This window comes from Aptenodytes patagonicus, chromosome 2, assembly GCF_965638725.1.
Source record: "Aptenodytes patagonicus chromosome 2, bAptPat1.pri.cur, whole genome shotgun sequence".
NCBI lineage: Eukaryota > Metazoa > Chordata > Aves > Sphenisciformes > Spheniscidae > Aptenodytes > Aptenodytes patagonicus.
The window spans coordinates 80,719,330-80,746,870 of record NC_134950.1 but is presented as its reverse complement, the minus strand read 5'-3'; the positions used below and the strand labels follow the sequence as shown (position 1 = coordinate 80,746,870).

At 37.3% G+C, this 27,541-nt stretch overlaps 1 protein-coding gene across 8 annotated transcripts in view; it reads left to right on the top strand.

Annotated features, from left to right (window-relative positions):
- The window catches only part of SEMA5A (semaphorin 5A), a 365,023-nt gene that overhangs the window by 246,703 nt on the left and 90,779 nt on the right, over positions 1-27,541 (top strand). For all 8 annotated transcript variants that reach the window (XM_076330319.1, XM_076330320.1, XM_076330321.1 and 5 more), the window contains exons 12-15: positions 9,626-9,833; positions 18,673-18,790; positions 24,381-24,562; positions 26,696-26,839. In XM_076330319.1, the coding sequence (XP_076186434.1) occupies positions 9,626-9,833; positions 18,673-18,790; positions 24,381-24,562; positions 26,696-26,839 (652 nt within the window). The remainder of the gene's footprint in view (positions 1-9,625; positions 9,834-18,672; positions 18,791-24,380; positions 24,563-26,695; positions 26,840-27,541) is intronic.

Genomic DNA, 27,541 nt, shown 5'->3' with positions numbered 1-27,541 from the left:
TCCTGATTTCCATTGATAGATAAATTCCAAAATTGTTGTATTTGAAAACTGAACCCAATTTTTTTTTTTTTTGGGTGGTGGGGATGGGTTTAATCTTCAATAATTGTTGAACAGTGTTTGTCATTAATTTGTATGTTCTTTCTCTGTCCTACCAAACACATGGCTTTGTTTGAAGAAAGTTCCTTATACTAGAATAACCAGTATCTAGATGAGCGCTTTTTTATTCAAAGTAGTCTTTGAATCAGTAGTGCTAATTCCTGTGTAAAAAAGTTAGTCCATAAATATTCCCTTCATAAAATAAATATATATTATATTTTGAAATACAGCCATGACAAACTCCTTTAGTTGCGGAGGTACAACTGAATTTCTCTTGGAATAGCCACTAGGGCATTAAGAAGCTTGCTAATCATTTCAGAAGGTATGCAAATAGAGCGTGGCTAAAATTGCACCTTTCAGAATCTTAATAGTTGGCAAATGAGTTAAATTATCTCTCCTGCATAAAAGCCTGGGGACCTATAATAGACCATGATACCTCCTTTGTTGACAGGCATTATCAACAATGTGTCTCATTTCAGCTTTAATTCAAACTAATTTCCAGTACTGTAAGGAAGCACATCAATATTTACTTGAAAAGCGATAGGAAAGAGGGAATAAGGAGTTGGAGCCAAAGATAAAGAAAGTAAATCTAAAATATTGTGCATGCTTGCTTTTTATAGACTATCTTTCAAAACTGCTGTTGTTACATCCAAGAATTGAAAAACAAAACAAAACCAGATTGCAGAAATACTAGGGGTCTTACCCAGAGAAGAATATTTTAATGTAGTATTTTTCTACATTTTTCTTCTGCTGCTTCCAAAACTCTCTTCAAAGAAAGAGCCAAACCTTTCCTAAGTGTGATAGTTAACCAACTATTCTGTGCTTTGAAACTGTTAATACACGAAACACTGTGTGGTATAACTGTATATAATTTAAAGGTGGCTTTTACTAAAATATATTGAAATTATATATGTACCATTTTAACACTTCTTTCTTTCTTTCTAATTGTCAAGACACCAGAAAATTGAATGTCTAATTGTAGGGTTGCTATGAACTGTGTATAGTATGACAGGAAGCATGAAATTTGGATTTATTAGTTGTGGAAGTTGTTTTTCCTTAAATTTGGGAGTCTTTGCTCATTTTTGTTAATTTTCTCTTTCTACGGAACATACCAGCAGACCAACAATGACTATGTTTGTGCCTGGACTTTCCTAAAAGCTTTTAAGCTGTACAAGTCTGTGCTCTTATATGGCCAAGGATTCTTAGATTATTGTTACTCTCTAGCAATAGCAGAAAGACATAAACAACCTCTGAAATCCAAAGCCCTTTGAAATTTGGCATGGCGCACGAATGATTTGGTTTAAAATCTGGGATCATAAAAAAAAACCAACAAAAAACCAACCCCCTTACTTGTCTTTCTGGAGTAGACCTAGAACTAGAAAGGACCTGTTTTTATATTTACTTCACATGGGGCCAAAAGCTCCAAGACCAAACATATTCACTGTTTTGGGCTAAGGTCTCACATGAATAAGCTGCAAGATTTCTCAAGCCCCAGACTGCAGCTTTTTTAAAAATCTAACGTCTCTTGTTCTACTTATAAAGTACAATTTCTTGAGACACATTGATGATGCTGTAATGATTCAGCTAAAATTATAGCTCACTTTGTAGATTATGTAGATTTTTAGTTGTTTTGCATTCTTGCAGCTATAAAAAACAGCTAGGTAATCTAAGAACTTCAGTTAGGCTCACTTCTTGGTGGTTTGTGTATTTTTTCTGGAGGTGACAGAAACCAATTAGTATTTATATTTGTTCCAGATTTTCAGTGGTATTAATACTACCTTTTATAATAACAAGTTTGTCACATGGGTTACTGTTGCTTCAGTTAATTAAATTTACTGAAATTTAATTAAATGTCCATGAGCAATGATTTGTGAGTTTTCCAGGTTGCTTGCATACTTTTTTCTCCAAAAGTGTCCTACAATGGAGTAGGAAAACTAAGATACCTGAATAAGGGAGAGCTTAAGCTTTCCTATTTCCTGTAAGTGATGGCACAGAGGGTAACCAACATTTCATTTAGCCTATTTAGTGTTTAAAAGTAAGTCTCCATATTAGCAGAAAAAATTACAACATTTCTTGGGGAAATGCAACGAAATTCTTTTTGTATTTCCAGCTACAATATTTGTTAGAAGCTTTTGTTATACAATTACATAATTAGCTTTTGAATCTAATAAATGTGCTTTATATCTGTATTTCTGTTAATATCCACCATTGTCTTGTTATCATCATGATGATAATGAGCTGTAATAGCAAGGCAATCACTGTAGTTTATTGTTGAATTTCTTCGTAAGTTTCTCACAGTTTTATTCTCTATTAAGGCTGCAAAACAGAACATGTTCAGATTTTTAACCTCCATTTTTGACTGAAACTTGTAGAAAAATCACATCATATATATTTTATTACACCAAGAAATATATTAAAAGTAGAGAAAAAGAACAAATTAACTAGCACACTGACCAGATTGTTCAAACAGTTGTTTAATTTCAAATGGAGAGACAAACTATGAACATGTAGAACAGCTCTGAAACTAAAAATGAAAATTTTTTAAAAATTGAAATTTATGACTTGATAAAGCATCAGAATTCCATATTCATTTTTGAGGTTCACTTTTTTTTCCAAAGAAGTAATGAATATACATGTAAAAATATGAAAATATTTAAAGTAAAACTCTGTAAATTAAGGTGGGCATTTTAAAATCAAACTATATTCTTTTTATTTTCTGTATCATTGTAGAGGTACTACAATGACATTGTACTACAAAGACATTGAGGTGCTGGAGCGTGTCCAGAGAAGGGCAACGAAGCTGGTGAAGGGTCTAGAGCACAAGTCTTATGAGGAGTGGCTGAGGGAACTGGGGTTGTTTAGCCTGGAGAAAAGGAGGCTCAGGGGAGACCTCATCGCTCTCTACAACTACCTGAAAGGAGGTTGTAGCGAGGTGGGTGTCGGTCTCTTCTCCGAAGTAACAAGCGATAGGACGAGAGGAAATGGCCTCAAGTTGCGCCAGGGGAGGTTTAGATTGGACACGAGGAAAAATTTCTTGACTGAAAGAGTGGTTAAACATTGGAAGAGGCTGCCCAGGGAAGTGGTTGAGTCCCCATCCCTGGAAGTATTTAAAAGACGTGTAGATGAGGCGCTTAGGGACATGGTTTAGTGGGCATGGTGGTGTTGGGTTGACAGTTGGACTCGATGATCTTAAAGGTCCTTTCCAACCTAAATGATTCTATGATTCTATGATTTGCCCATAATATATTTTAGTTTTTAAAGCAGAACGGTTGAAGCTCAGTCTTTTGCTTGTCCTTTAGGCTATAGTATGATTAAAAACCTATTCCTGTAAATCAAGTATAAATACATATCTCAGAAACCTGAAGATAAAAGATAAATTAAGTTACAGAGAATGGTTATATTACCTTATCTTCTAAATATGCCCTTGCTTTGAACCAAATTGTACCCCACTCCCATATGGGAAAACAGATTATAGGAAAGGCTTTAATTATCCATATTCTACTGATGATTTAACTAATTTTAAAGTTATTTTTAGGAAGGGCAAAAAAGAGCAGGTTTTAAATCCTCTCGTATTCTGTGTACCATATGCATCTTTTTTGATGTTACACAGATTGCTAAATCGTAAGTAGGCTCAACCAGCTGCTGCATTAGCTGTTCCTGTGTCGTTTTTCTGTGTTAGGCGTACTTAAGCCCTTATGCAACCTAATACTTTCTTCATTGGAATAATTTTCTGCTGTTAACCAAATGCATGTTCTGCTTTGCGGTAGGGCTTTCTTTCACTTCCTGTGGTGGAGGAAAGCAAATACTGATGACACATTTTTTCGCAGTGACAGGATGTTTATCAATCACCTTGCACTTTCTTTGATTTTGTACTATTATACGTTCTGTACATCAATTTTATGTTTGGTATTTCAGTTTATTCTTCTGAAAGACCTCTGCCTTGAAGACAACCCTAGTACCTTATTTTTTCGGTTTCTATGGTGTTTAATTAATATAAATGTTATATGATTACTGTAAACACTGTTTATATACACATATGGATAATATTTACAAGAAATTTAACATTAACAGATTTTTTCTTTAATTTCAGCAGTGTTAATACTGTCTGCATGCTTCTGTTTTCCCACTGCAAAAATAATCTATATACAACAAATAATATGCAAAAACAGTGTATAATGGACAAAATCAAAATAGTTAATGAATATAATTTTCCAAAGTCTATTTCAAATTACACTTGAAAATATGTGTGATTTGTATCCATTTCAACTACACTTTAAAATGTATTCTCCCAAATATCCATCTATTAATTTTAAACTTTTCTTTAAAACAAAAAAAAAGTATTATGCTGACAGATTGTTAAGGGTGTCAATGAGTCTGTTTTCACATATTATAATATACGTAGAGTAGTGTATTTCTTGCATAGGTGGTACCTTATTCAAGTTCAATTACAAATGTCACTTGAAGTACCGAATGTAGCTTTAGCTTCCATTTCCTGTGTCTTGCGTTGATGGCCCCTTTCCTCCCTATTGACCACATTCTTTCATCTGCTTAAGACATCTTGCTTTTCTAAACAGTATTTTGTGCGGAAATTGCAAAATAGGCCCTTATTTACATTGACTGTTCTTTATAATTTGCAGTCGATTTTGCTGTTCCTTGAGTTTTTCTTGGTATATACAAGGAGATTTTCAGATCTGTAAAGGCACCTTATTGTGCTCAGAAAGTATAGGAATACTTGTAAAGTCACAAACATAGGCATACAACTGGCCTGAGGATATATTTGAGACTATTACAAGTTTCTTTTGCTGGCAACTCATATAGTTTAGAAGGCACCAATGACTTCTTTTGCAATTTACTGAAAGATGGTACCGTAGGCTTCTCCTTCGAAAAACGTTGACTTGGATTCTGTGTTCTGGTGCAGGTTCAGTTGCTTTCTGGAGACCAACCCTCTCTCCAAGGTACTACGCTAAACTACAGTAAAATGAAGATTAAATTAGGTTTTGTTTCACTGTCAAATATGGCAAGAGTTAAGACTGAAAGTGTTTCCCTCCCAAAAAGGAATGGGTAGAGGTTTTTTCCCGTCTTCTAAAGAAGTGAAATGAACTTACTTCGATATTGCCTCATTTTGGATGATTTGTTAAAGATGTTTTTACTTGAAGAATGCAGCAATATTTTGCAAACATAATAGCTCATATAAATATTTATTCTTCTCCATAGAAAGAAGTTGCTACAGCTTCTTTGAGTGTTCTTTCTGTTAGGAAACTCGAGTAATTACAGGTTTATTAGTTTGTTGCATCTGCCATTTGTTTTGTGTGTTCATTTTCTGTTTTCCTTTGCAGCTGTCACTAGAGATGTTACAATTTCAACCACACTCTTGCAGTGTTCTCCATTGCTGGCTATGCTTTATGCCATTAACATCTTAAACTTTGCTTTTCAGTTTTAGAGATCATCCTTTGATTTTGTCCCATTATAATTTTGTTCATTACAGACTCTGTTGCCTCCAAGCTTGTTCTCTACAACTCTATCTCAGGTTTTCCATTCAGTTCTTCATAGTCTCCTATGCGTTACATAGTAATGTTTCAACCAGAATTTTTCTTTCCTCTTCATCTTCATTCACAGTGAATAGATTTCTAATGTTCAGTTGCTGGTTTTGCAGGTCTCTCTGAAAATATAGCAGTACAAGGTAACAAAGCACGTTATTTACTCATTCTGGCCAATGTCATTGTCTTTTACTATTGATGTAGATACTCGGTCATTCTTAAACCAAGGCTGTCAGGTGTCCGGATCTATTCCAGAGCTTATGCTCAGGATGCAAAGATGCCATTTGTTTGAATTCTTAAATAGCTGTTGGACTCAGCCTTGACATTTGTGATGAAACTGGAACTTTCCCTGTGTCCACGGCAATAAAGTTACATCCATTAGGAAGGTCTGTGTTTACTATTCTTCTTAGCTATTTCTTGGCAGAAGTGGACAGTTAGTTTGATTATAAAGTAAATATTCACTTGAAAGATTTTGACAGGTCTGAAAACCTCCATGCCCCAGAGCCGTAGTCAAGACTCATTTCTTTCCCTACTTCTCTCTTTATTTTGCTTTACAACTGTGGTGTGAAAATGACACAGACAATGACAGACAACACTTTTGAGGATGGGACTTTTACAAGTTCTTCAGCAAATCTGCAATCTTTGCTGGAGACTGGATGCATAATGTTGCATACATTGTAGTAGAATTGGAAACACTGGAGCAAAGCACCTGGCTTTTGAAAGTACTGATGCAATGGCTATGATTTTCCGCTGTAAGGAAGCCTGGTATAGCCAGTATTACATACTATAGTTTGAGGAGGTTGATAGCTACATACCCTTGCTACATACTATGGTCTCATGAACATAGAAGCCAATTCAATCTGTGTCTGTCTCAAAGTTGCAGAATAAAAACAGATCCTCACCCTAGTTTGGGCTCCCAGGTGGTCCATGCAAAATCGGAGTAATAGGCAGGAGGAATTTAAAGCAGAGAAGATAGGTTATAGAAGGTCAGAAGTAGGAGAGTTTACTGAGGCAGAGGTAGATCTCAGATAACATTTTATTCCTTTTTACTGAACTTGCATATGAGCCACCTTGCTGCTGTGAAGGGTAGTGTTTCTTCCTGATAATCTGTGGGATCTCTGGCACTGCTTCTTCACTTAAAGCCCAGTCATTTATGATTTTCAACATTTCTGTATGAGTGCTGATGCTCTTAGACAACAAATGGGAAAGGAATGATTTGGGAGATGCTGAAAGAAAGCAAAAGGAAATGGGAGGAACAGAGACTGTATGCCAAGATAAGAAGGAAGAACGAGAGCCATGACAGCTGTCCTGGGGAAAGTGTTAGTGTTGCAGTTCTCAAAGTGAGAATATTTTATTTCGTGCTAAGGTAGTATGCTGCTGTAACCATATTCTCCAGGTCATCGACCTGAACATAAAAAAATTGTAATTCTGCCCTCTACAATAAACAAATTTACTGAGGAGAAAAGAAACACAAAATATTAGGTTTTGATCATATTCTCTTGTCCAAAACTGCACTTCTAGATTAAATGTGTATGTAGGCATGGGGGAAGGAGGCCTCCAGTCATGGGGTTTTTTTTTCTCTTTTATCTTTGGGGAGGTGACAGCAGGTGACTCAGTCTGTGCATGCCGCACCCAGCACCGTGGCAGGAAGAAATATTAGTCTGTGCGAGAAGCACGTGCTGAATGCGTACCTGATTTTTGTCTCATGCAGGAAAAAGATGGCAAGCCAAATGCAATGTATCGTGAATCATACTGAATCTGCTGGGTGCCATTTAGACAAGTGGTATAGAGTTGTACTAACTGATCTGTAAAGTGATACCAACTCATTTGCGTGCGTAAAATGATCTCTTTTATTCCTCTTAGTACATTTTTCCAGCTTCTGTGCTCCAAAAAATAATTTGTTTTTTCACTCAGTCACTAACTAATACAGCCACTGTTTTTTTTCTGGGCACTTCTCAGACCATATTTCGACCTTGAAACTTGCTGTAATTATAGTTGAGATTTTGCATCCAGCAATCACCAGTGGAAACACTGCTTGTTATGGTCTTCAGTTGAGCTGGTTATCGCTTAATTGTGAGACATAACTGACTCTTGGCAAAGGTTTAATTAATTTTTGAATATAACTCTGCTTTAGGTTGTTTGGGAAAAAGAGTGATAGTCATATTAGAATTTTTTTTATCTCAAAAAGGTTAAATTTTAATGAAAATTAAAATTGTCATTTAATAAAAGTTTTTTTCTAACAAATAGTCTTACATACAGTAAATCCTGACAAGCTTGTTTATACCAAGAAAGGAGAAAAATGTAAACAGTTACATGAAGTGAATTGAGAGGTCAGTCAGAAGACTTTAACATGCAGACATGATCTGTTACACTCAAAATCTTGTTATGGAGAAAGGGGAATGCACTTCATATACTAAGCTAAGCATTTATGGTTCATCTAATTAGTTTTGACTGTCTCATAAAATTAAGTCCATCTTATCTACTTATTAAAGTTTTGTTAGTAATATGGTTAAAATCTCATATATAAACTCCTACTAACTCCCCCTGTTATTTGGTGTTATGCTCCCCCTTCCAGTACTTCTCCAGGTTTTAAGATTGACTATTCAGTCTTCCTTAGGAAGGGGGAGAAGACTTTAACAGTAATTAGCATCTTGGTTTCTCCACCTCCTCTTCAGACTCTTTTGGAGTCTGCTTGAGGCTACTTTTTTGTATTTTCTTAAGGTTGCTTACTTGCTGCTCCTCACCACTTCCCAGGCAAAGCTTGGGAGCCGCACGCTGCCCTCCCCCAGCCCCGTTACCCCAGAGCAGCTGTTTGTCGCGCAGTGACTATGTAGGGGTGCCAGCCCTCCGCCCCGGGCGCTCCCAGAGTGAAGCCAACACAGGGAGGCCACAGGCACGTGGTCCCCAGGCAATTGCTGCCGTGGCTAAAACCAGCTCCCACTGAGGGAGGGCCAGACACGTCCTGAGAGCCTGCGCTGCCAGATCTCCACCAAGCCTCTGGCCTTGTGCTAGTGATGGCAAAAAAAAATATTTACTGGGCTGCAGAACAGAGCATCTCAAACATTTGTCTTGCAATTGTTACCGACTCACAATTACAGTCTTTCGAGACTTCAGGTGAGTAAGAGCTGGTCTCAGTATGTGTTTGCAGTGTTGGATCTTTAATATTTACTGTTGCTGGCACATAGAACATTGCATAATGCAGTATTGGTCAAACAGCTACCTAAAATATTTATCAGTTTGAGAATGTGGTCCTTTGTGTTCAGGACAAATGTTCTTTGATATTTTTAAATTATTTAAAAACTTTGCGTGAGTGAATCGGAAATCTCATCAGTCATCTGACACTGGTTTGTGATGCTTAACTGTCTTTGCTTAGAAATCACAATAAGAATAGAAGTGAAGAGCAAATGCTAAAAGATACGATTTTTCAGAGGTCAAAATCCAGATAAGTAAGAAGAAGGGACGCAGCCTCGTTTTATTGTTACATTCGCCTAGACTCAAGACCTGCAGATATTCATGCATATATGCTTTATTAAATTAATGCGATACATATCTAAAACCCATAGCTTTTAACACATAGAATTTTAAAACAGACTGGGGCAATGATGTACTTTATTGCTTTTTAAACTGCTTTAAACGTAGTAAAGTGTAGTACAATCTGGTAAACTGAAATCAGTAACCCTTGCTGTGAATGTGCATTTGTAATAGCCAGACTTTGAAACCTTGTTTTCTAGTGACTACTGCTGTGAAGTCTGTTCTGCACTAATAAAATTATTTTTTACTGTATTACATCCACAGAAAACTTTAACGGCTGTTTTCAAGTTCTTTTCACTGTACTATAAGCAATTTAGGAAACTCCAGTGAAAGTACTCCCATGTTCTGAGGCTTCATTGAAAACATCCAGCATGGGACAAAGATTTGTTCACTGAATGACACCAAGTAGGTAGAATTGCTGGTATGATTTTTAGTAACTCATGTTCCTCTTGCGTTTGCAGACTATGGCACTATTAAGAAAGTACTTGCCCCGATGAACCAGACTTCAAGCAGCTGCCTGCTCGAGGAAATTGAACTCCTGCCGAAAAGTCAGCGAGAGCCCATCAGGAGCCTTCAGATTCTTCACAGCCAGAGTGTCCTTTTCGTGGGCCTTCAGGAACATGTGATTAAGGTCCCCCTGAAGAGATGTCTCTTTTACAAAACATACAGGTATGAAGAATCAGCTAGTCTGACTTGATGGGAGAAAAATGCTTGCGGGGGGGTGCGGAAAATGGGAAGGAAAAATGACTAAGTAGGAATCCAAATTAATTACCTCCCTCAGCAATGACTTTCTAGGTACACTGTTTATCAGAAGTGTCTCTGACTTCTTTTACTAACTTGTTAGGACTAGATGAGACTCTCAAGGAATTATATTGATATTTAAGTGTCATACAGATTCTGAATTGTGAAATGAAACAGCAAGAAATGGTTTATATAGAAAACAAGTATCTGATAATGTGCAATATAGCTGCTGGTTTAATATATTTAAAGCTTGAAACTTGGACAAATTTAAGTTGGGGTTTTTTTTAAGCTGAATTATAACTGAGTAAACAATATCTCTGTGGGTTCAGCAAGAAAACTAGGTTGGATGAACTGAGAGTTAAGACTAGTTGGAAAAGTGTCTATTTAAAGGTAGCGCTGGATCAGGAACCATAATAAATGTAAATATTCTACTAGGTAAAGTGTTATGCAACTAACAGTTGTTCGATCAAACAAGGAAAATAACTTACAAACTATCACTTTGTTTTAGACTGTATTATGGTAGTTAAGGAATTTAAAGTTCAGCGTACAACTTTTTCTATAGGTTATCTAAAAGTACTTCTGGGTTGCAAAATATATGCTATTAGAGATTGTTAATTTCATCTAATTAGTTATATCTTCCCTTTGATATAAGTGTGGTTCCAGTAATTCAGTACAATTGTTCTGTTTTACGTCAGATGAACTCTGAACCAGTGTGATGAACTTTTTGAGAACTGTGACAGATGCATTTGGTTGTTTTTTAGCTTGTTTTGGGCCCTGACTGCAGGACCCAAACATGCTTCTGCCCTCACAGGGTGGGACCACTGTGTCAAATCATAGACCACATACACGGCTGCAGGCTAGGCGTTCTTCTCCCTTTTTGAGCATGGGGTCTAATTGACAAGATTTTAAGAGCGCTAAAAAAAAAAAAAGTGGTGCTGTTCCCATTTTACTGAGTAGAACAGTAGTTAAATGACTCAAATCCTGCTGAAATGGTACTTTATTCCTCTGCCCAGAGGTATGTGAAGTCTCGTCTTCCACTGGAATTACTTACTTAAAAGGAGATAAAATTATTACTTGTGGGTTTTTCAGTCATATCTTTTGTAGTTGTACCGCTTTGCTTGGAATAATTAAATATCCATTGCACCAAAAGGGTTACCATCCATACTTTCTTCCTGGTTAAAGAGTTCACCAGCAATTCTAGCTCTGTTTTGTGAGAAAGGAGAGGATTTACAGCTGTGATCTAGATGAAATAAGGCATCTCCTTGTCATCTACCATTAGAGACTCAGATCGTTTGGAAAACACAGGCATAATCTTTCTCTTACCTATCACTTTTGGCTTGACTAGTTTTTTCTTGGGCTTATGCTGGGTTTCAAGTGTATTTGGTTCTCTACAGGTGGAGAGAGTGTAGGTACCTTACTTGGGGCTATAAATTTCACTAGGTAATGAAACTTCTAAAACTTAGGCACTGCAGTGCTGGGTGCTTTAATACTCACATTCTTGTCATATGTTGCCAACTATTACTTTTACACTATAGCAATGGGTAAATAGAGTAATGAGTAAACCTTACCTAAGGAAAATGCCTTGAGGCATTGTGGTTCTTTTTTTGGATTATTTTAATTTTATCTGTTCACATTTATCATACTTAGGGCTGTATAACTGCACCAAGGCTATATTCTGAACTTCCATCAATAATAACTAGAGTTTCTTCCCCAGATCAAGGGCATGTGTAGTCTTTAATATCGACTTCATATAATTTTTGAGAAATAGAGCATGCTTGTGTATAAATAACAGCCTTAAAAAAGCCAAAAGGCTGAAGATGTACTAGCTCATCTGTCCTTCCTTTTTGTGTCAATGGCAGAGCGTTCACCGTCTGATCTTTTCTAATCTTTCTGTTTAGGTTTATTGCAAGGGTTTCAGACAATGCAACTTCAGTCCCTCTGTTGAGCAGACTGTTCCACAAGCTAATATCTCAATGTCAAGATAATTTTCTTGAGATTGTCTATTTTTTATTTTTATTTCATTATTCCTTGTTTTATCTTCACGTACCAGCCTCTAAAGCATGTGATTATTGCTTTTCTTCATAGTTTATTATGTCTCTGTATATATCACTCTGATATGCTGTACATATTTAGCTAATTCGTATTTCCTTGTAAATCTGTTCCACCAGCACTTTCTTGTGGTGGAGTCCTCTGTGACACGGTGTTGCCTCTGACAGACATTCCCTTTGATTCAGGACAGTCCTATTCTGCCAGCTCATGGCTCCACTCCCACAGACACTGTTATTGAAGGCCCTTGAAAATATTGTTTTACATTTGGAGACTAAATTTGCCCCTTTTTTTTTTTTTTTGGTGTTCTAGGTGCAGTTCAGTGCACTTTATTGCTGTGACAGCAGACCATACCACAAGCAGAGCCTGTTGTCACACCTGTAGTTTGGGTTGCTCAGCACTTTCCATTACGCCATGATGTTTTTGTTGTTTATGAGTTGCCTGTGTTAGTTATTTGGATTGACAGTTTTCATGGAGAGGGTCTCCCTCAGACTTCTGCCAATGGCTGAATAGTTTTGAACACCCTGTCATAATCCTGCTGTTTTCAGGAATCAGCTAGGGAAAAATAGTTTGGGCCATGTGAATTCTTACAAGCAGTTCTGCAAAAAGCCCTGGTGTCTTCATGCTCCAGGAGGAAACAGCAGAGCAGTTACCTTAGTTCGGCTCTCCTTGGGGAAAGTCGTTAAGATTTGACCAGGTTACTATCACCTGGGTATTGCAGTTCACACATGTTTATCAAACTTTTACAGAAGACCATCAACATTATTCACTGGAGCTATTATTTTCACTAAGAATTCTCCAGCTCTCTGTACTTCTTCAAAGTTGAGTAGGCCAAGCATAAAGCACAACTGACTTTCGTATACCTGCTAATTAACTATAATGCAAGATAAATAGAATGATTATCATGAGAAGATAACTATTAAACTCCCTAAAGTTGGTAGATGCCCCACCCCTGGAAACCTTCAAGGTCAGGTTGGACGGGGCTCTGAGCAACCTGATCTAGTTGAAGATGTCCCTGCTTATTGCAGGGGGGTTGGACTAGATGACCTTTAGAGGTCCCTTCCAACCCAAACTATTCTATGGTTCTATGATTTTCAGACCCTATTTGCCAACCACAGATTTGCAAGCTCTAGTTTCATCCCATCAAAAGGACTCCGAAAAACCCAGCTGCACCTGGTGGTCTCAGCATTTCCAGGCTCCTACCTCCTAATCAGAGGGCTGGAAACTTTGTCTTAGCTGATTGATATGGATGGGGACCTCAGATGTTATTTCTTTACAATGAATGGCAAGCCTACCTTCTCTTGTAGAGGGCATGCTCTGAAAGTTGTCTTTCACATTTGTTCCAAGTAGAGCCACTTGGAATCGTCTGTATTCAGAGAATTGTGTGTTATAAACAATTTTATTAAAAAAATTATACATAAATTCCTGATTCTGGATTTGAAGGGAGGAGCTTGTAAATTTAAGGCTAGTATTGTCAGTGCATGCTGCAAGATTGAATTGTACCTAGATGGATTTTGATTGCCTTATAGAAATTCAAGTAGGAGGAAGCAATAGTAGTCCACACAGAGTGGCTGAGATGATTAAAAGATTTGATTTTTCTTAACGGTACAGGCAAGGGTTAAGCAGGATTCTGAATACTTGACACGCATCTTAGTTTGAGCTTCTACGACTTTATAAATTGTGTGCGTACCATTTATGTTCTTCTGCATCATTCATCTGTATCTTTAGATCCCTGTTCTTCATTGCACTTATCTATAGATACAGACACATATATATATGTCTACAAAACCGGTAGTAATGAAAACACCGATAGGTACCTGTGTACAGAAGTCTGGTATCAGATTTGTGTATTCATTCAGAAGTAGATAACACAGTGCATTTGGAACACAAGACAGGCTTTTATCTTCACTTGTCTGTTCAAATTTGCAGTGAAGAATCTGGCTTCTGTGAAATAAGATGGTGACCCCTGTTCAGTTCCTGGTATACAAAGTGTCCAGATCACAGTTGACAGTAATTGGAACCAGGCATGGCTATCTCAGTAGAAACGATTTGAAAGGGTCAGGAGACTCAAATATCCTCTGTTCTTCAAAATGCTGTGTATAGGTAAAGACAGAAAAATGCTTCATTGAACAGTCTCAGAAGATGCACCTCTTACATTTATACATTCTCTGAATAACATGTTACAGCTCAAGAGGATATCTGATTAGCACTTACAATGTATATTGATATGGGGATATATTCTTCCCCTGAAAGGAGATTTAAAAATCTCTTTGAAACGAATGGTATCAGGATATAGCTGTTAATCTTAAGGTTTTTTTGTTCTTTGGAGCACACACAATTCTTTTTAGTCTAAAACTGTATGGGGTTTTTAAGATATTTTGCTCTGAATGGTGTTCATTTCTGCCTCATTTTCTGTCTGAATAAATCATCTCAAATGTATCTTAAGTAGAGCAGTTTTGCTAGCCTGCTTGGTGATAATTATAAAATAGCTGAGGAAAATGACCTGCTGTTGCTGGCTTGCTTTAGAGTGGGATGACTTACGGTTCTGTTAGTAGTCAGTCAAAATCCATTGTTTAAGTGTTGCATGACTGTCAGTGGGCATACCGAACCATCGCAGCCAAATGAATGCCTTGCAGGAGAGACACTCAACTACCTATCATTTACGTTTGGTAAAAACGTAAAATAACAACATAGAGGAAAATCAGAATCAATCAGTAGAAGCCAAACGCTGTTCAACGTTTTTGTAGAGAGTGCTGACTCAACAGGGTAAGTGGCATCAAGAGTCTTAGAATGAACCAATTCACTTTTATTCCTGAATTTCCTTCCTGCACAAAATTGCCAGTTTTAGCAGCAGGGACAAATCATGTGAAGTCTTAGAGATGTGGGCTGGTGCCTACTGGGAGTAACAGACAAGACATTCATTTTCATCTCTGGTGAAACTCAGATGCAAGGTAGACTTCCAGAGACAAGATGGCTAATATATTATCCAGCTCTGCTACTTCCAGTGTCACTACCTGAAAAAGCCCTGTCAATTGAAAGACCTAATATTAATTTTAAAATTTATCTAATTTTTCAACAGTAGCATCTAAAATGGCTTTAGTTTAGACAGAGATTTGGGAGGAGAAAGGGATAAAGTTGTGTAGTGGTATCTAATTTCCAACTTCCCTTACGTACATGAATTTGGTAGCCATTTTGTACAATTTCTTTTGTTATTTCATGTATACACTGAAGCTGTTCCTCTTACTGCTGTCTCTTGGGAGAGAGATTAATTAAAAAAGATTTAAAACAATATAAAATTTTCATTGATGGAGGACAGTAAGGACACATTATTGTGAGGTAATAATAGTCCCTTTAAATTTCACATTTCAGATAGAAGTTCTGATATTTTCATACTTAGAAGCTTTATTCTATCCTCATTTTCTATCTCTGAACTTATTTTTTTATCTGTTTCTTTTCTTTTTTATCTAGGCATAGCAGATTAAAGTAATTAGCTGCTGTTATTCGCACATTAAATTATCCCTCAAAGGAAAGAAAATGGTTTTAAAAGGTGACATAATTAAGCAAATACGGATAAAAATTTACCCACATATTACCTCTCTTCTTCGTTTAAAAGGAAATATATCCACTTTTCAGAGATATTGGTGATCTAAGCAAGTGATCTAAAAGAAATAAATAAGAAAACCCTCTGAGATGTGAGGCAGGGAGAACAGAAAAGGACTGTTGTGTTAATACCTGAGAACAGGGCAGCTATTTAAGCCTGGTCCTGCCTCATTTCATGAATATATGTGGCATGCTGAACTGAAATGCCAGAAAGAGGGTGATGATGCTGAACTACACTTCCATGGTATGATTTTTCTCTCTGAATATAAGATTTCAAAAATTAAACTTTTTACAAGATGAGACTTAGGTATAACAATGACTGGAACAATCAATTAGAACATTATTTTTAAAAAAAAGGCAAAACTAGAGTTTCTCGTGTGAGGAGTACTTCTCAGACAAAATTTACTGTTGGTTTGTTTGGAATAGTACATATGTTTCCAGGATTAATTTCTGTACTATAGTGTAAAGAAAAAAAAAAATATTGAAGACTGTTAATGCCTCTCATTTTTGGAGGAAGTTCTTCGCACTTAGCCTCTTGTCATTTGCATGAGGTTAGCTGAGTTATTAACTTCTTAAAATCATAGTTTTCATATGGTCAGTGGACCTTCCTCACTAAATTCTGAAAAGATTCACCTCATTTTATCTTGCTGCTGTGCTCTCCAAACCTGTTCACTTACTGAAACGACCATGTTCGGTGTCCACAGAGCGATTGAACATGCTTTGTCCCAGCAGTGCAAGGACTTTTTTTAACTTTATTTCTTCCATGAAACTAGGATCTGTTCTGATACCAGGAAGTTATAAGAACAATTGAAATATGCTTTTAGTGCCCTACTTATAACTTCTAAGTGACTTGTAATGATAGGTGCAAGCCATTTTGATTTGCCTGAGTGGAAAGTAATGTGGAAACAGAAGCAAAAGAGGAAATGGGGTCTAAGAGCAGAGTGGGAGAAGGATCAGCTTTACTCCCAGGAAAGAGGAGTGTGGTTCTAAGTGAAAGGACAGTGACTTCTAAAATATTTTATTTTTTTAATAAAAAGTGTCTAAAGCATAATAACTGCATTTAAAAATATTAACACTTAACATAAAGGAATAGTAAAGTTGGAAAAGTGAGCACTTCTACTTTGAGAAATAGCACAGCTAAAGTTGCCAATTGTGCATGATGTCAGCCTTTAACTTTTTTTGTATTCTTTTTTCATAAAATACGTGCTTTATCAGAGGTACTCTGAAGGAGATCACTGAACATCTTGTCTTGCAAACACTGGAAGGCCAAGACACTTAAAACTTTCCATAATTTGCATTAATTGTCCTCCTCACTTTCTAGATAGTTAAATGGAAACGTGCAGCCTGAGTTACAAAAATGCTAAGTGCTTACAGCTGCAAGAGCCATCACTGGGAACTCTCTTCTGAACACTGAATCCCCTAAACCAAAAGCTTTATCTGCGAACTGGCAGCCTAATTAGGGGTACCTAGGGAGTTTTGGCTATTATGTTTCTTACTCTGTGCCCATTTTGCAGATGGGAACTATCCTCCCACATAGTACTGGAAATCCACGTTGCCAAGTGTAGAAACTAATCCTTTGAAATTTATAAGCACTAAGAATCCTCTGTAATGGTATTATGGAATAGCATACTAAGGAATTAGTAAGTCTGCGTTTTGTCTGATGTTAGCATGGAACTACATGAGGAATGCCAGAGATAGATAAACAGAAATATGAATAAAACACAGGATTTGTGAGAACAGAATCACAGAAGGGTTGAAGTTGGCAGGGACCTCTGGAGGTCATCTGGTCCAGCCCTCTGCTCAAGCAGGGTCACCTAGAGCCAGTTGCCCAGGACCAGGTCCAGACAGCTTTTGAATATCTCCAAGGAAGGAGACTCCAGAACCTCTCTGGGCAACCTGTGCCAGTGCTCAGTCACCCTCACAGTGAAAAAAGTGTTTCCTGATGTTCAGAGGGAACCTCCTGTGTTTCAGTTTGTGCCCATTGCCACTGGGCACCACTGAAAAGACCCTGGCTCCCCCTTCTTTGCACCCTCCCTTCAGGTATTTGTACATATTGATGAGATCCGCTCTGAGCCTTCTCTTCTCCAGGCTGAACAGTCCCAGCTCTCTCAACCTCTCCTCCTAGGGGAGATGCTCCAGTCTCTTAATCATCTTTGTGGCCCTTCACTGGACAGATGTGATGTGAACAGACAATTAAAGAGAGAATGATAATTCCCATGGATTTGAGTCTAGTGATCCCCATGGATCAGTCTAGCATTTTTTATAATCTAGACAAAATGTTTGAATTTATATTTTTTATGTGTAATTTATAGGTATTTTTACAAGTGTTAAAACAATTCTGTTACGCTTCACTATGATGGGACTTACACCTACTTTCTTATGTATCTTTAGCTATGAAGCTGCAGACCTGTTGCCTGGACTGTTAATGCTTAACCTACCAGTAGCAAGAGAAAGCTGCCATTTAACAGAGAAAAGAACTTCTAGTTTTGTAGAGCGGGTCTTTCAGAGTCTGTAGGAAGCTGGACTACCATCCTTCTCTCTAACCTTCTTTTTTCCTCCTCAAGTGCCACTAGGAGGGAATGTCTAGAGCAGCATGTGATATGTGAGAGGTGTGATAGCAGCCACCAGCACCCCTTTGAACTTATTTCCAGGGATTCTACAGCAGTGCAGAAAACAAATCAGAGGGTTTTCTAGTTAATTTTCAAAGAGTAGACATTGTCTTCTGATTTCTGACAAAGATGATAACTATAATTCCAAAACCAATAGAAAAGACTAAGAACTGTAACTCCTGATATCTTGTTTACTTGGAGCAGGCAACATACGCTTTTTATGAATTGCTGTAATTCTCTAGTAATTAAGTACAATAATCAGTCCTGACGACAGACCATGCATACAGCCAGAAATTCAGCTATGCACTTAAAAGAAATCCTGGCTTTGTGTAGGTATTCAAATTCATTTTTCTTCTGTTTTGTCATTTCATCTGTGCCATACCACATCATCAATTTCACTGTCTGTTTTAGGCCTATGAAATATGAAGAGGTGCCACATAGTTATTTAGAGATCTTTGGCCGGTGCAGACGAAGATAAATGTTCATGTTTTCTGACTGATTTTCATTCACAGTGCATGCATTGGATCCCAAGACCCTTATTGTGGCTGGGACATGGTGATGAAGAAATGCACAACACTGGAAGAAAGTCTGAGCATGAGTCAATGGGAGCAAAGCATTACTGTGTGTCCAGTAAGTCCAAATACATTCATTTATCTCTTAAAACTTTTGATACCACGTGAATTTCATGAAAATGAGCTGGCATAGATTTTTCAAGCTCAGAAAACTGTGTTAATGCCATTTTCTTCAGGCCTTCCCATCAGATTTTAACAGGACATTTAGTTTGTTTTCTATTTTTTATCAAACTACTTATATAATCAAATTATTTATAGTACTGTCAAAGGGTAGTTGTTTTTTACCTGTAGTGTCTGTGTTCCCACCTTGAATACAAATATTCACTAACATTAGAGATATTGACATATTTTTCTCTGTAGGATTTTTCTCCATTTTGTACTTTGAAAAAATTTAATCACTAGTGGTATAATCTTTTCTTTTAGGATCATCATTGCTAATATAAAAGGCCATATAACATTTTTCAAAGTCCATGAATTGGAAGGGTGAATTGTATGAGTTAAGTCTCACCCACATAAATGACAGGAGTGATAATTATAATAAACTTAGTGTTAATATTTACAGTGGCTTAACACTTCTCTTTAAAAATGATTTTGAATAAATTTAATATAATAAAAAAACAAACAACAAAGTTGATTTTTATCCCTCCTTTTTAATGTGGTTCCAGTGTTGTTTTAGTATTGGTTCTTTTCCCTCACTCCAAAGAGCACAAAAAGAGGGTTAAGAAGGATCTTCCTTGTACTACTAAGCTCTTTCCTTTGGAGACTCATGCTGCTTTGTCTTTGCCTTCTGCCCATGAAGAGGGAGCCTTTCCAACTCAATTCTGCTTTCATTGCTAATAAGGACTCCTTGAACTTGTCCCCACTCGCCACTGGAGCACATGCATCTATGAATTTATGCTCATATGACATCCGTGTTCTATTCTCCATGTGTTTAACAAGCTCCTTTTAACATCTTACTGACACTCCTCTCTCTTAAGCTGGGTTTTGTTTAGTGAACTAGAGATATGCAAAATTATAGTATAAAGTTCTTCCAGCTTTCACTTGTGATCTCTACATGTGTTGCAGCAGCCTCATAGATACAAATCACTACACCGATTCTGAGGTCCTTGAGAACTAGCTCCTGTCTTCTGACTGTCTGTGTTTGACATTAAATAGTAATTTTGTAAACAATATCTTGTCCTGTCCTTTGCATCCATGCTCTCACATAGTGGCCTAATAAAAAAGGCTTGCATTGGATTAATCTGCATTAACATTTTAGCTCAAATCAGGAGCAACTTTGTGGTAAATACTCTGTTTTTTCCCATCTACTGTTCTTTGGTTCACATGACAAAGCAGTCTTGAAGCACACAAGCCACATTACTTTCAGATGAAATTAAACCAAAAATGTGCTCCAACTACTGCTAGGCATTTGATCCATGACCAGAATGAGTCCAAAGTAAAGCCCACAAAATACGTATGGTGTATGTGTCAAGTCTTCAACACCAACTGTTTTATTTTCCAGATTTGCAGTTTATGTGTGTACCACTTGCTAATATAGACATAGCCATTGTCTCACAGAAAGTCTGGATTCAGTCACTAGTGCAGTCCTTGCCTCCCTGATTGGCAAGTAACTAGATGCACTGTACAGTATATTCATTTTCAAGTACATGGAGTGTATCATATCTCCCTGCGGTAATCCTACAGGGTAAATGTGGTTATGTGGAGGGTTTGGTGGTGGCCTAGTTGGGTTGCTGTTTTAGGAAGGATTACTGGAATGGGTTGGTCGGTCGATACTTGCATGAGGAGTCTGCCTACTGCTTAGTCTTTGAATTCTGGCATTACCCCTTACTTTCTTTCATAGATACAAAGCATGTGGCCAAGAGGGATGGAGGGGGAGGGATGAATGGTTTAGAAAGCAGAATTCAGTTCTGTTCCGTTCAGCTGGAGAAACAATTATACATGACAGTTGCGTAGGAACTGACAGTCTAGTCAAAGCAGGGGAGCACCAAAGGATTGCTCAGAAATTCATCCACAGCTGTGAGACTTATTCTGCATATCATATATGAAAAGATTTAGCGAGCCTCCAAAGGAATTTTGGAGTTGAGCAGATTAGGATTGCATAATATCAGGAAAATTTTAGAATTCACTGTCTAAATTGAAAAGCGTGGTTTTACCACTTTACTGTCTTAAACCGCTGAACTCTAAGTAACACATTATTGAACAAATTTGAAAACCTCATAGAAACATTCCTTTAAAATAACACTGTATTCTGGCAAACTGCAATCAGTTACAATTTTGCTTAGCGAGGCTTTCAAATATTTGTGTTTACAGCATTTTTATATGCTGTATTCACAGCAAGATATATAAGCCGAGATGTAATGAATTTCATTTTGTAGACAACTGAGCTATGTCCATCCTTGACATTTGCTATATACATTTAAGATAATGTAGCAGGCAGAACATAACAGATTATTAGAAACCTTCTGCCCTCCCTGTTTTGGTTCCAATTGGTTCCAGTATCTTAATTGTTAGTAAAGCTACACTGATCTTTTTAACACTATAGAAAAATTTGTCAAGTTAATGCATGACCAGTTTCTTCTAAACTCGGATCAGAGAGGGAGGCCTGTTTATACACTAGTTTAGCCCAAAATTAAAAGTGGTACCAGCTGCACTTGAGAAATTACTTCCTAGGGAATTATTCCTATATCTGAATATTTATTGGTATGTCATGGTAGAGCAGGGAGGGGGCTAGGAGAGGTAGCTGAGCATCTGTGTTACAATCTCTCTGAACTTTGAAGATCATTTGAGACAAATGTGGTTATTTTGGTTATCTTGCTTTGATTTAATTTTCAAGTTGTTTTTTTAGGTTATTGTTTCAGTTGCATGACTACACCAATTGTGCATGAATATAGATAGTAATTAATGCTATGGCACATATATATACTTTGAGCTTCTTTCAGTTGGTCAAATTATTCATCCAATATTTTTTATAGTAATGAAGGTTCATTGTTTTGCCGAAATATTTTCCAGTGGGACCACTTGCAATCCATCGCTCAAAAATACACTGTGTGACATTATCAAAGAGCTTTTACAAGGAAAGTAAAAATAATTTTTAAAAAAGTTGTGGGTTTTTTTTACATAAGTATGCAACATGAAGTGGCTTTATTTTTACAGCTGTAGCAAACATTGGACGCAGGGAAAAAGTATAGTATGGGATCTTACCTGAATTCATTAGCAGCTTCAGGAAATACTCCAGAGCCACTGAATTATACACAAAGTAATCTCAAACCAAAGAGCTCGTGGCAGATTTAAGGAATGGGTCACTGAAGATGTGACCTTGACTCAGAGTGCAGAGGCACAAACCAGGAAGACAAGGTGGGTGCAGAGAGGCTCAAGACAAAGATGACTGATATTTGGAGGACATTAGGAAGGAAGAAGGGACTAGAAGTATCTGCAGCAGGGAAAGGCTGACAAAACAGGGTGGTAGAGAGGGAAAGCAGAGTGCAGCCGTGTCAGGAAAGTACAGCCATATTGTCTGCATGATTGTGATTTTCCCCTTGAGGCGTGTCAGATGTTAAAAGGTTAATGGGCATAGGTTCTCGTGAGGGCTAAAAAGGCCCCTCATCAGTACATTTTGCTTTCCTATAGTCCTATGATGAAATTGTTTGATATCACTAGTGAAAGGGAGATATTCATAGAGAGACGGAGCAGGTGAGTCATGGGGAACCGCAGAGACTGCAGTGGGATGATCTTTACAGGACTAGGGGTCACAGATCAAGAAAGAGAAACCTGCCATCAGTCTGTGCTTCTGAGCTCAAGCTTTCAGCTAAGTTTTATGAATACTTTCCCTGCCACTTGATATAAATTATGATAACTGTAGACAACTGTAGCTTTAGTTTATAATTGTAGGTGCAACAATAAAGATGCTTTGGTGCAGCATAGAAATAGAAAGCAGTAAAGACATTTTCACATCTCTGACATTAATTGGATTGGGGACATATCATTGCTAGTTTATGGACAATATGTTTGTTAGACCAGCTGTGTAAGAGAGAATGGGTTTACTTGTCACTTAACTAGAAGTAAGTATTTCCTGTTGTTTTGTGAAAAACAACAGTGTATACTCTGCATGAGCAAAGGTCGGTGAGTTATTTTCAATGAACAGCTGTCAGCAGAATTTTGAAATGATGAATTATGCTATGTCAGTTGTAGCTGGCAGAACATGCACATAGCTGTTCTGTGGAGAAGCTATATCTGTGAAAAATAAATCATGAGAAATATAATTAAGAGTGAAATTATGGAACCTTTACCACAGTGGAAAGAATCAGCCAGCATCCAGCGTGGCAGTGGAAACATGTCTTGTGCTGTAATTGAATCTCTTGTATCTTCAAATTATTAGTGAAATGTATACTTCCCTCACCACTGTTAAAATGAAACAATACTAAAAATAGAAAAAGGGAGACACCATTTCAGATCATTCATGACAGTCTACAGCTGTAGTTCCTATTTCAATATATAAGCAAATGTTAAAGTGTTACTTTCTTACACATTTGATAAAATATGCATGATTACAACTGATACATATTTATTTTTATCTAGGAGTGAATTTAAATGCTATTTAGCCTGCACTTGTTAGTACTGCTGTTTTGACTGAAAGTTAAAATGTGACAATCAAAAGGCAAATCCTTTAGCATTTAAGTGAAAAAGTGGCCATCATTTCCATCTATGATCACAGATTAGTCAAGATTAACACCTTGCTAAAAGAATTAACAATATGAAAGCCTATCTTTGTTAAGAGAGCTGAATTCCCCGTGTCCAGCCCCATTTTCTTTATAAGTTCCAGTAACCATGGAGGCTGCTGCAATTTCCTTTAGCACATTTTGTTTCAGCTGGGCAGTAAAGATTTCTTATTAACATGTGTTATGGCTGCATGATGGAAACATTCCAGTCAAGATGAGAATGGTCCGACCCTTCCAGCCAAAGGTGTTGAGAATTGACTTCAACGGGAGCAAACTGTCTCATCATGGAGGGTTAGGTGCTGCTTTTTGAAGATGTTTTTAGGAATTATACATACAATTACATGTAATGTTTAGAGAGTCATATTTAAAACCACATTTCACTTTTATGAAATGGTGCTATATGTGCTTCAAAAAACTGTTGTCAAAAAAAGACACTCATCATGGAGGTTTGAGGTTGATTCATCCAGTTTTGTTACCCTGGAGTATTATCCTCTGCTGCCTCTTCCTTTTGATCTAGATCTGGGTTTCCACAAGCGTTCTTGCACATGCTGTTCTACAGTCAGTATCCAGGTTCCTAATCACAGGTAAATTTTAGCAAATAGGGAATACTGTTATCAGAAGATAATTGAGAAAGTGAAACTATACTTTGTTGAATCACTGTAGGCAAGCACGGTTGCGAAAGGTAATGGTTAGTTGTGATTATTGTTATTGCCACAGTGGTGGCATCCAGTGGCCCAGATCGGTTGGAGGTGGTGGGAACTATGCAGCTACAGAAATTATAAGGGGAGCTTGCTGTCTGGAAGGTACACCTCTCCAGTGGAGGCTTTTATTGTTGGTGGCTGAAGGCTGTACCTCCGTGTACTGCAGAATTAAGAGGTTGTATGAAGGAACTGTCAGGCCTTAGGTAAGCCTTTCTGTTGTGTTTGTTTCTAGATGAGGAATCTGACAGTGGATGGGCATTTTGGAACTTGGTCGCAGTGGAAACCTTGCACTCACACCGACGGTGCCAGTGTTGGCTCCTGCCTCTGCAGGACACGTGTGTGTGACAGTCCTGCTCCTCAGTGTGGAGGTTGGCTGTGTGAAGGACCAACCATGGAGATTGCCAACTGTTCCAGGTACACAAAACAATTTCAGGTTCTATCATTTATGGTTTAAAAGTTTTTAACTTAATCAGAATAGAACCTACCCTGTGAAATCTCATCTGCAATCCACTGATCCTGTTCAGTGCATGAAACAGCTCACAGCAATGGCCACAGCAAATGAGACATTAGAAAGTATCTCTCAGACTTTGTGGGGAGAGAGAATGAGACGGATGGCAAATACTGATTTCAAATGCTGTGTACCAAATAGTATTGTCCTCAGCTAATTTTAACAAAAACTCAGGAAAAAAAAAAAATCAACGTTAGGTAGTATCTAAAGTATGATACTTTTTCTCAGTTCTGTAAGTCATAAAACTTTTTTTCTGGAAGTCAGAACTGTTTACTCTTTTGGATGTCTCATGTCACCATTATATTCCCCCGTTCTGCCTTGGGAAAGATGTTTTTGTTATATCTTCTGATTGTATCATGACATCTAGATCTATTACCAGTCTCTATGCCACTCTTTAGCCACTCTTTTGTCTTCCTCAGGCACGTAACCACTCCCAGAAAAAACAGTGAGAGCAGATCATTTCAAAGACACTCAAAACACTGCATATTCTGAACTGAATTAGGAGTTCATGTTTAAAACATTATACATACTTTAATTGCAAGATGAAACTTATACTGGTGCATTCTGCTTATTTTCAGTGATTCTTTCTGCTTTTTGTCTCTTTTTTTAAACATCAGAAGCACATCATGGTAGTGAATAAAACTGATTATCCTTCTGCACAAGATAACTGCAAGCTCTGTAAATGGAAATAGTCGATTTTAGGGAAATTACTAAAAACATAACAATGTAGTATATAACATCAGATTAGGAGAATGGTAGAAAAGATAAGCATGCTGTGAGATACTGAACAATCAAACAACGGTTATTGGCTGTCAGGTTTAGAAGGGAATTTGGAACATGACTTGGGACTTGATTCACGTACTACCATTGGCAGTATTACACTACTGTTTTAACATCTTGCTTCTGTTAACACTGTTATATTAGTAATTGATTCCCAGAATTCATGGATATGCAGGTATTTTTTTCATTTTACCACTTAGATCAGACATTGCACTGACAGAGATCTTATTTTTTGTCTGTGTTACCAGTGATAGCTGATTATTTTTTAAAAAGCTTTTTTTCTGTGTTATCAACTCTTATATCCCTTATAATAACAAGACACCAAGATGAGTGAAATTTAAATTGGTAATATTTGTGATAAATTACTTGAATAATCTTATGTCATTTTTATTACTGGATTTAATTATTTTCATTGTTTAAAAAAATGATTTCAAAATCAAGTAAGGCGCTATTTTAACTTTTGCTTTTATGATGAAACCTCAAGAACTCATTATTGTTTAGTTTTATTTTTCTTGATTTCTGTTTGTCTTCTGCCAATACAGAAACTGCAAGCTAGCCATCAAAAGGTTTTGGGAACTCCTTGAAGTGCATCATTTTTTGCTTAGGACAGGGTATGAAATTCCTTTTGAGATGTTTGGTCTAGTACATTTTTTCCTAGGGTATATTGGGGAGGGACAGGAGTGGCCTTTCCAAAAGTTCACAAATGCAGGATACAGCATGTGAATTCTGTTAGCTTTTTTGTTACATTAAAAATAAGGTATTGTTACCTTAATGGAGTATTCTGTTGAAATTGCGAACTAATGCATTTTGACACTTACTTATTACTCTTTTTCCTTTAATCACTTTCCTTTCAGAAGAGGTAGCAAAACTTGACATTTTAATCTCCCTGAAAAAAAGACCCACAAATAATAATTAGAACAATATGTGATTAAAAGTTATCTTCAGAACTTTGATACAGGAGTTTGCAGATGAAGTTTACCCAGAATAAAGTGACCGAAAGCAACTAAATAGCTTCATATCTTTGTACTTAACTTCTTGTGTAATTGGGTCATTTTAGCAGTTGCTGATTACAAAGCATGGAATATGGAAGGATCAGAGCACCTTTATTTTAGTTCAGTATTCTTTAAGAAATGGAACACGATGCAGTATTAATGACTTCTACAGAAATATTAATGGGCCAGATTCTGCTGTCAGTCACACCTAATCAGCCATTCGCTATGTATAACAGATGACAGAGCCTGAGCTTTTTATTCTACCAGAAATGGAGGCTGGACACCATGGACTTCTTGGTCACCTTGTAGTACCACTTGTGGAATAGGCTTTCAAGTTCGTCAGCGTTCCTGCAGCAATCCAACCCCTCGACATGGAGGACGCGTCTGTGTGGGACAGAATCGTGAGGAGAGGTGGGCTATCTTTTTTCTACTGTCTGTTTTAATTTCTTCTGCTCAGCTGTATTCCACTGACATTTTCTCCTTTGCCTGCCTTGGTTTTCTCTTCACTTTCCTTTCACTCTTTAACTCCACTGCTGTACAATAGCAGTATTCCCATTAGCAAGGCTGTGGGTCTGCAGTGGTTCTTTCATCTTTCACTTAGCTGCATCCCTCCTGAGCCAGCTGAGAACTCCTGGTAGTGCCAGAGAATTGTGCTGAAGCAATGTGCTGCTGTCCCTTGAGACCCTGAAAATTGATTCTCCTTGAAAATTGATTGCAGTGTGTTTGAATTGTAACTCGCCCAGCTTCAAGACCTCGAATTCAGAGCAAAATGTAGTAAGGTCACAGCATTATGTTACTGATGCTGTGAGTTCATTTTTTTGTCTTAAATGAATTAAGAATCTATATAACACGAAAGGAAATTTCAAGGGCTTTGTTATATATTCAATAAATATAATACACCTTGAACTCAAATATCTTTTAGTAAGGTTTCAGGGTTTTTTTAAATTGTTTGTAGATATATTAACCCCTGAGCAGATCAAGTCAGCTCAGATTTTGATTTCACCATCTACTGCTTTGGCACTGGGCTGGGTATTTTGTCACTAGCTCAGAATGTAAAGTTCAGGCCTCTGATTCCATTTTACATGCACCCTAATGTCTCTAATTGATGTGTTA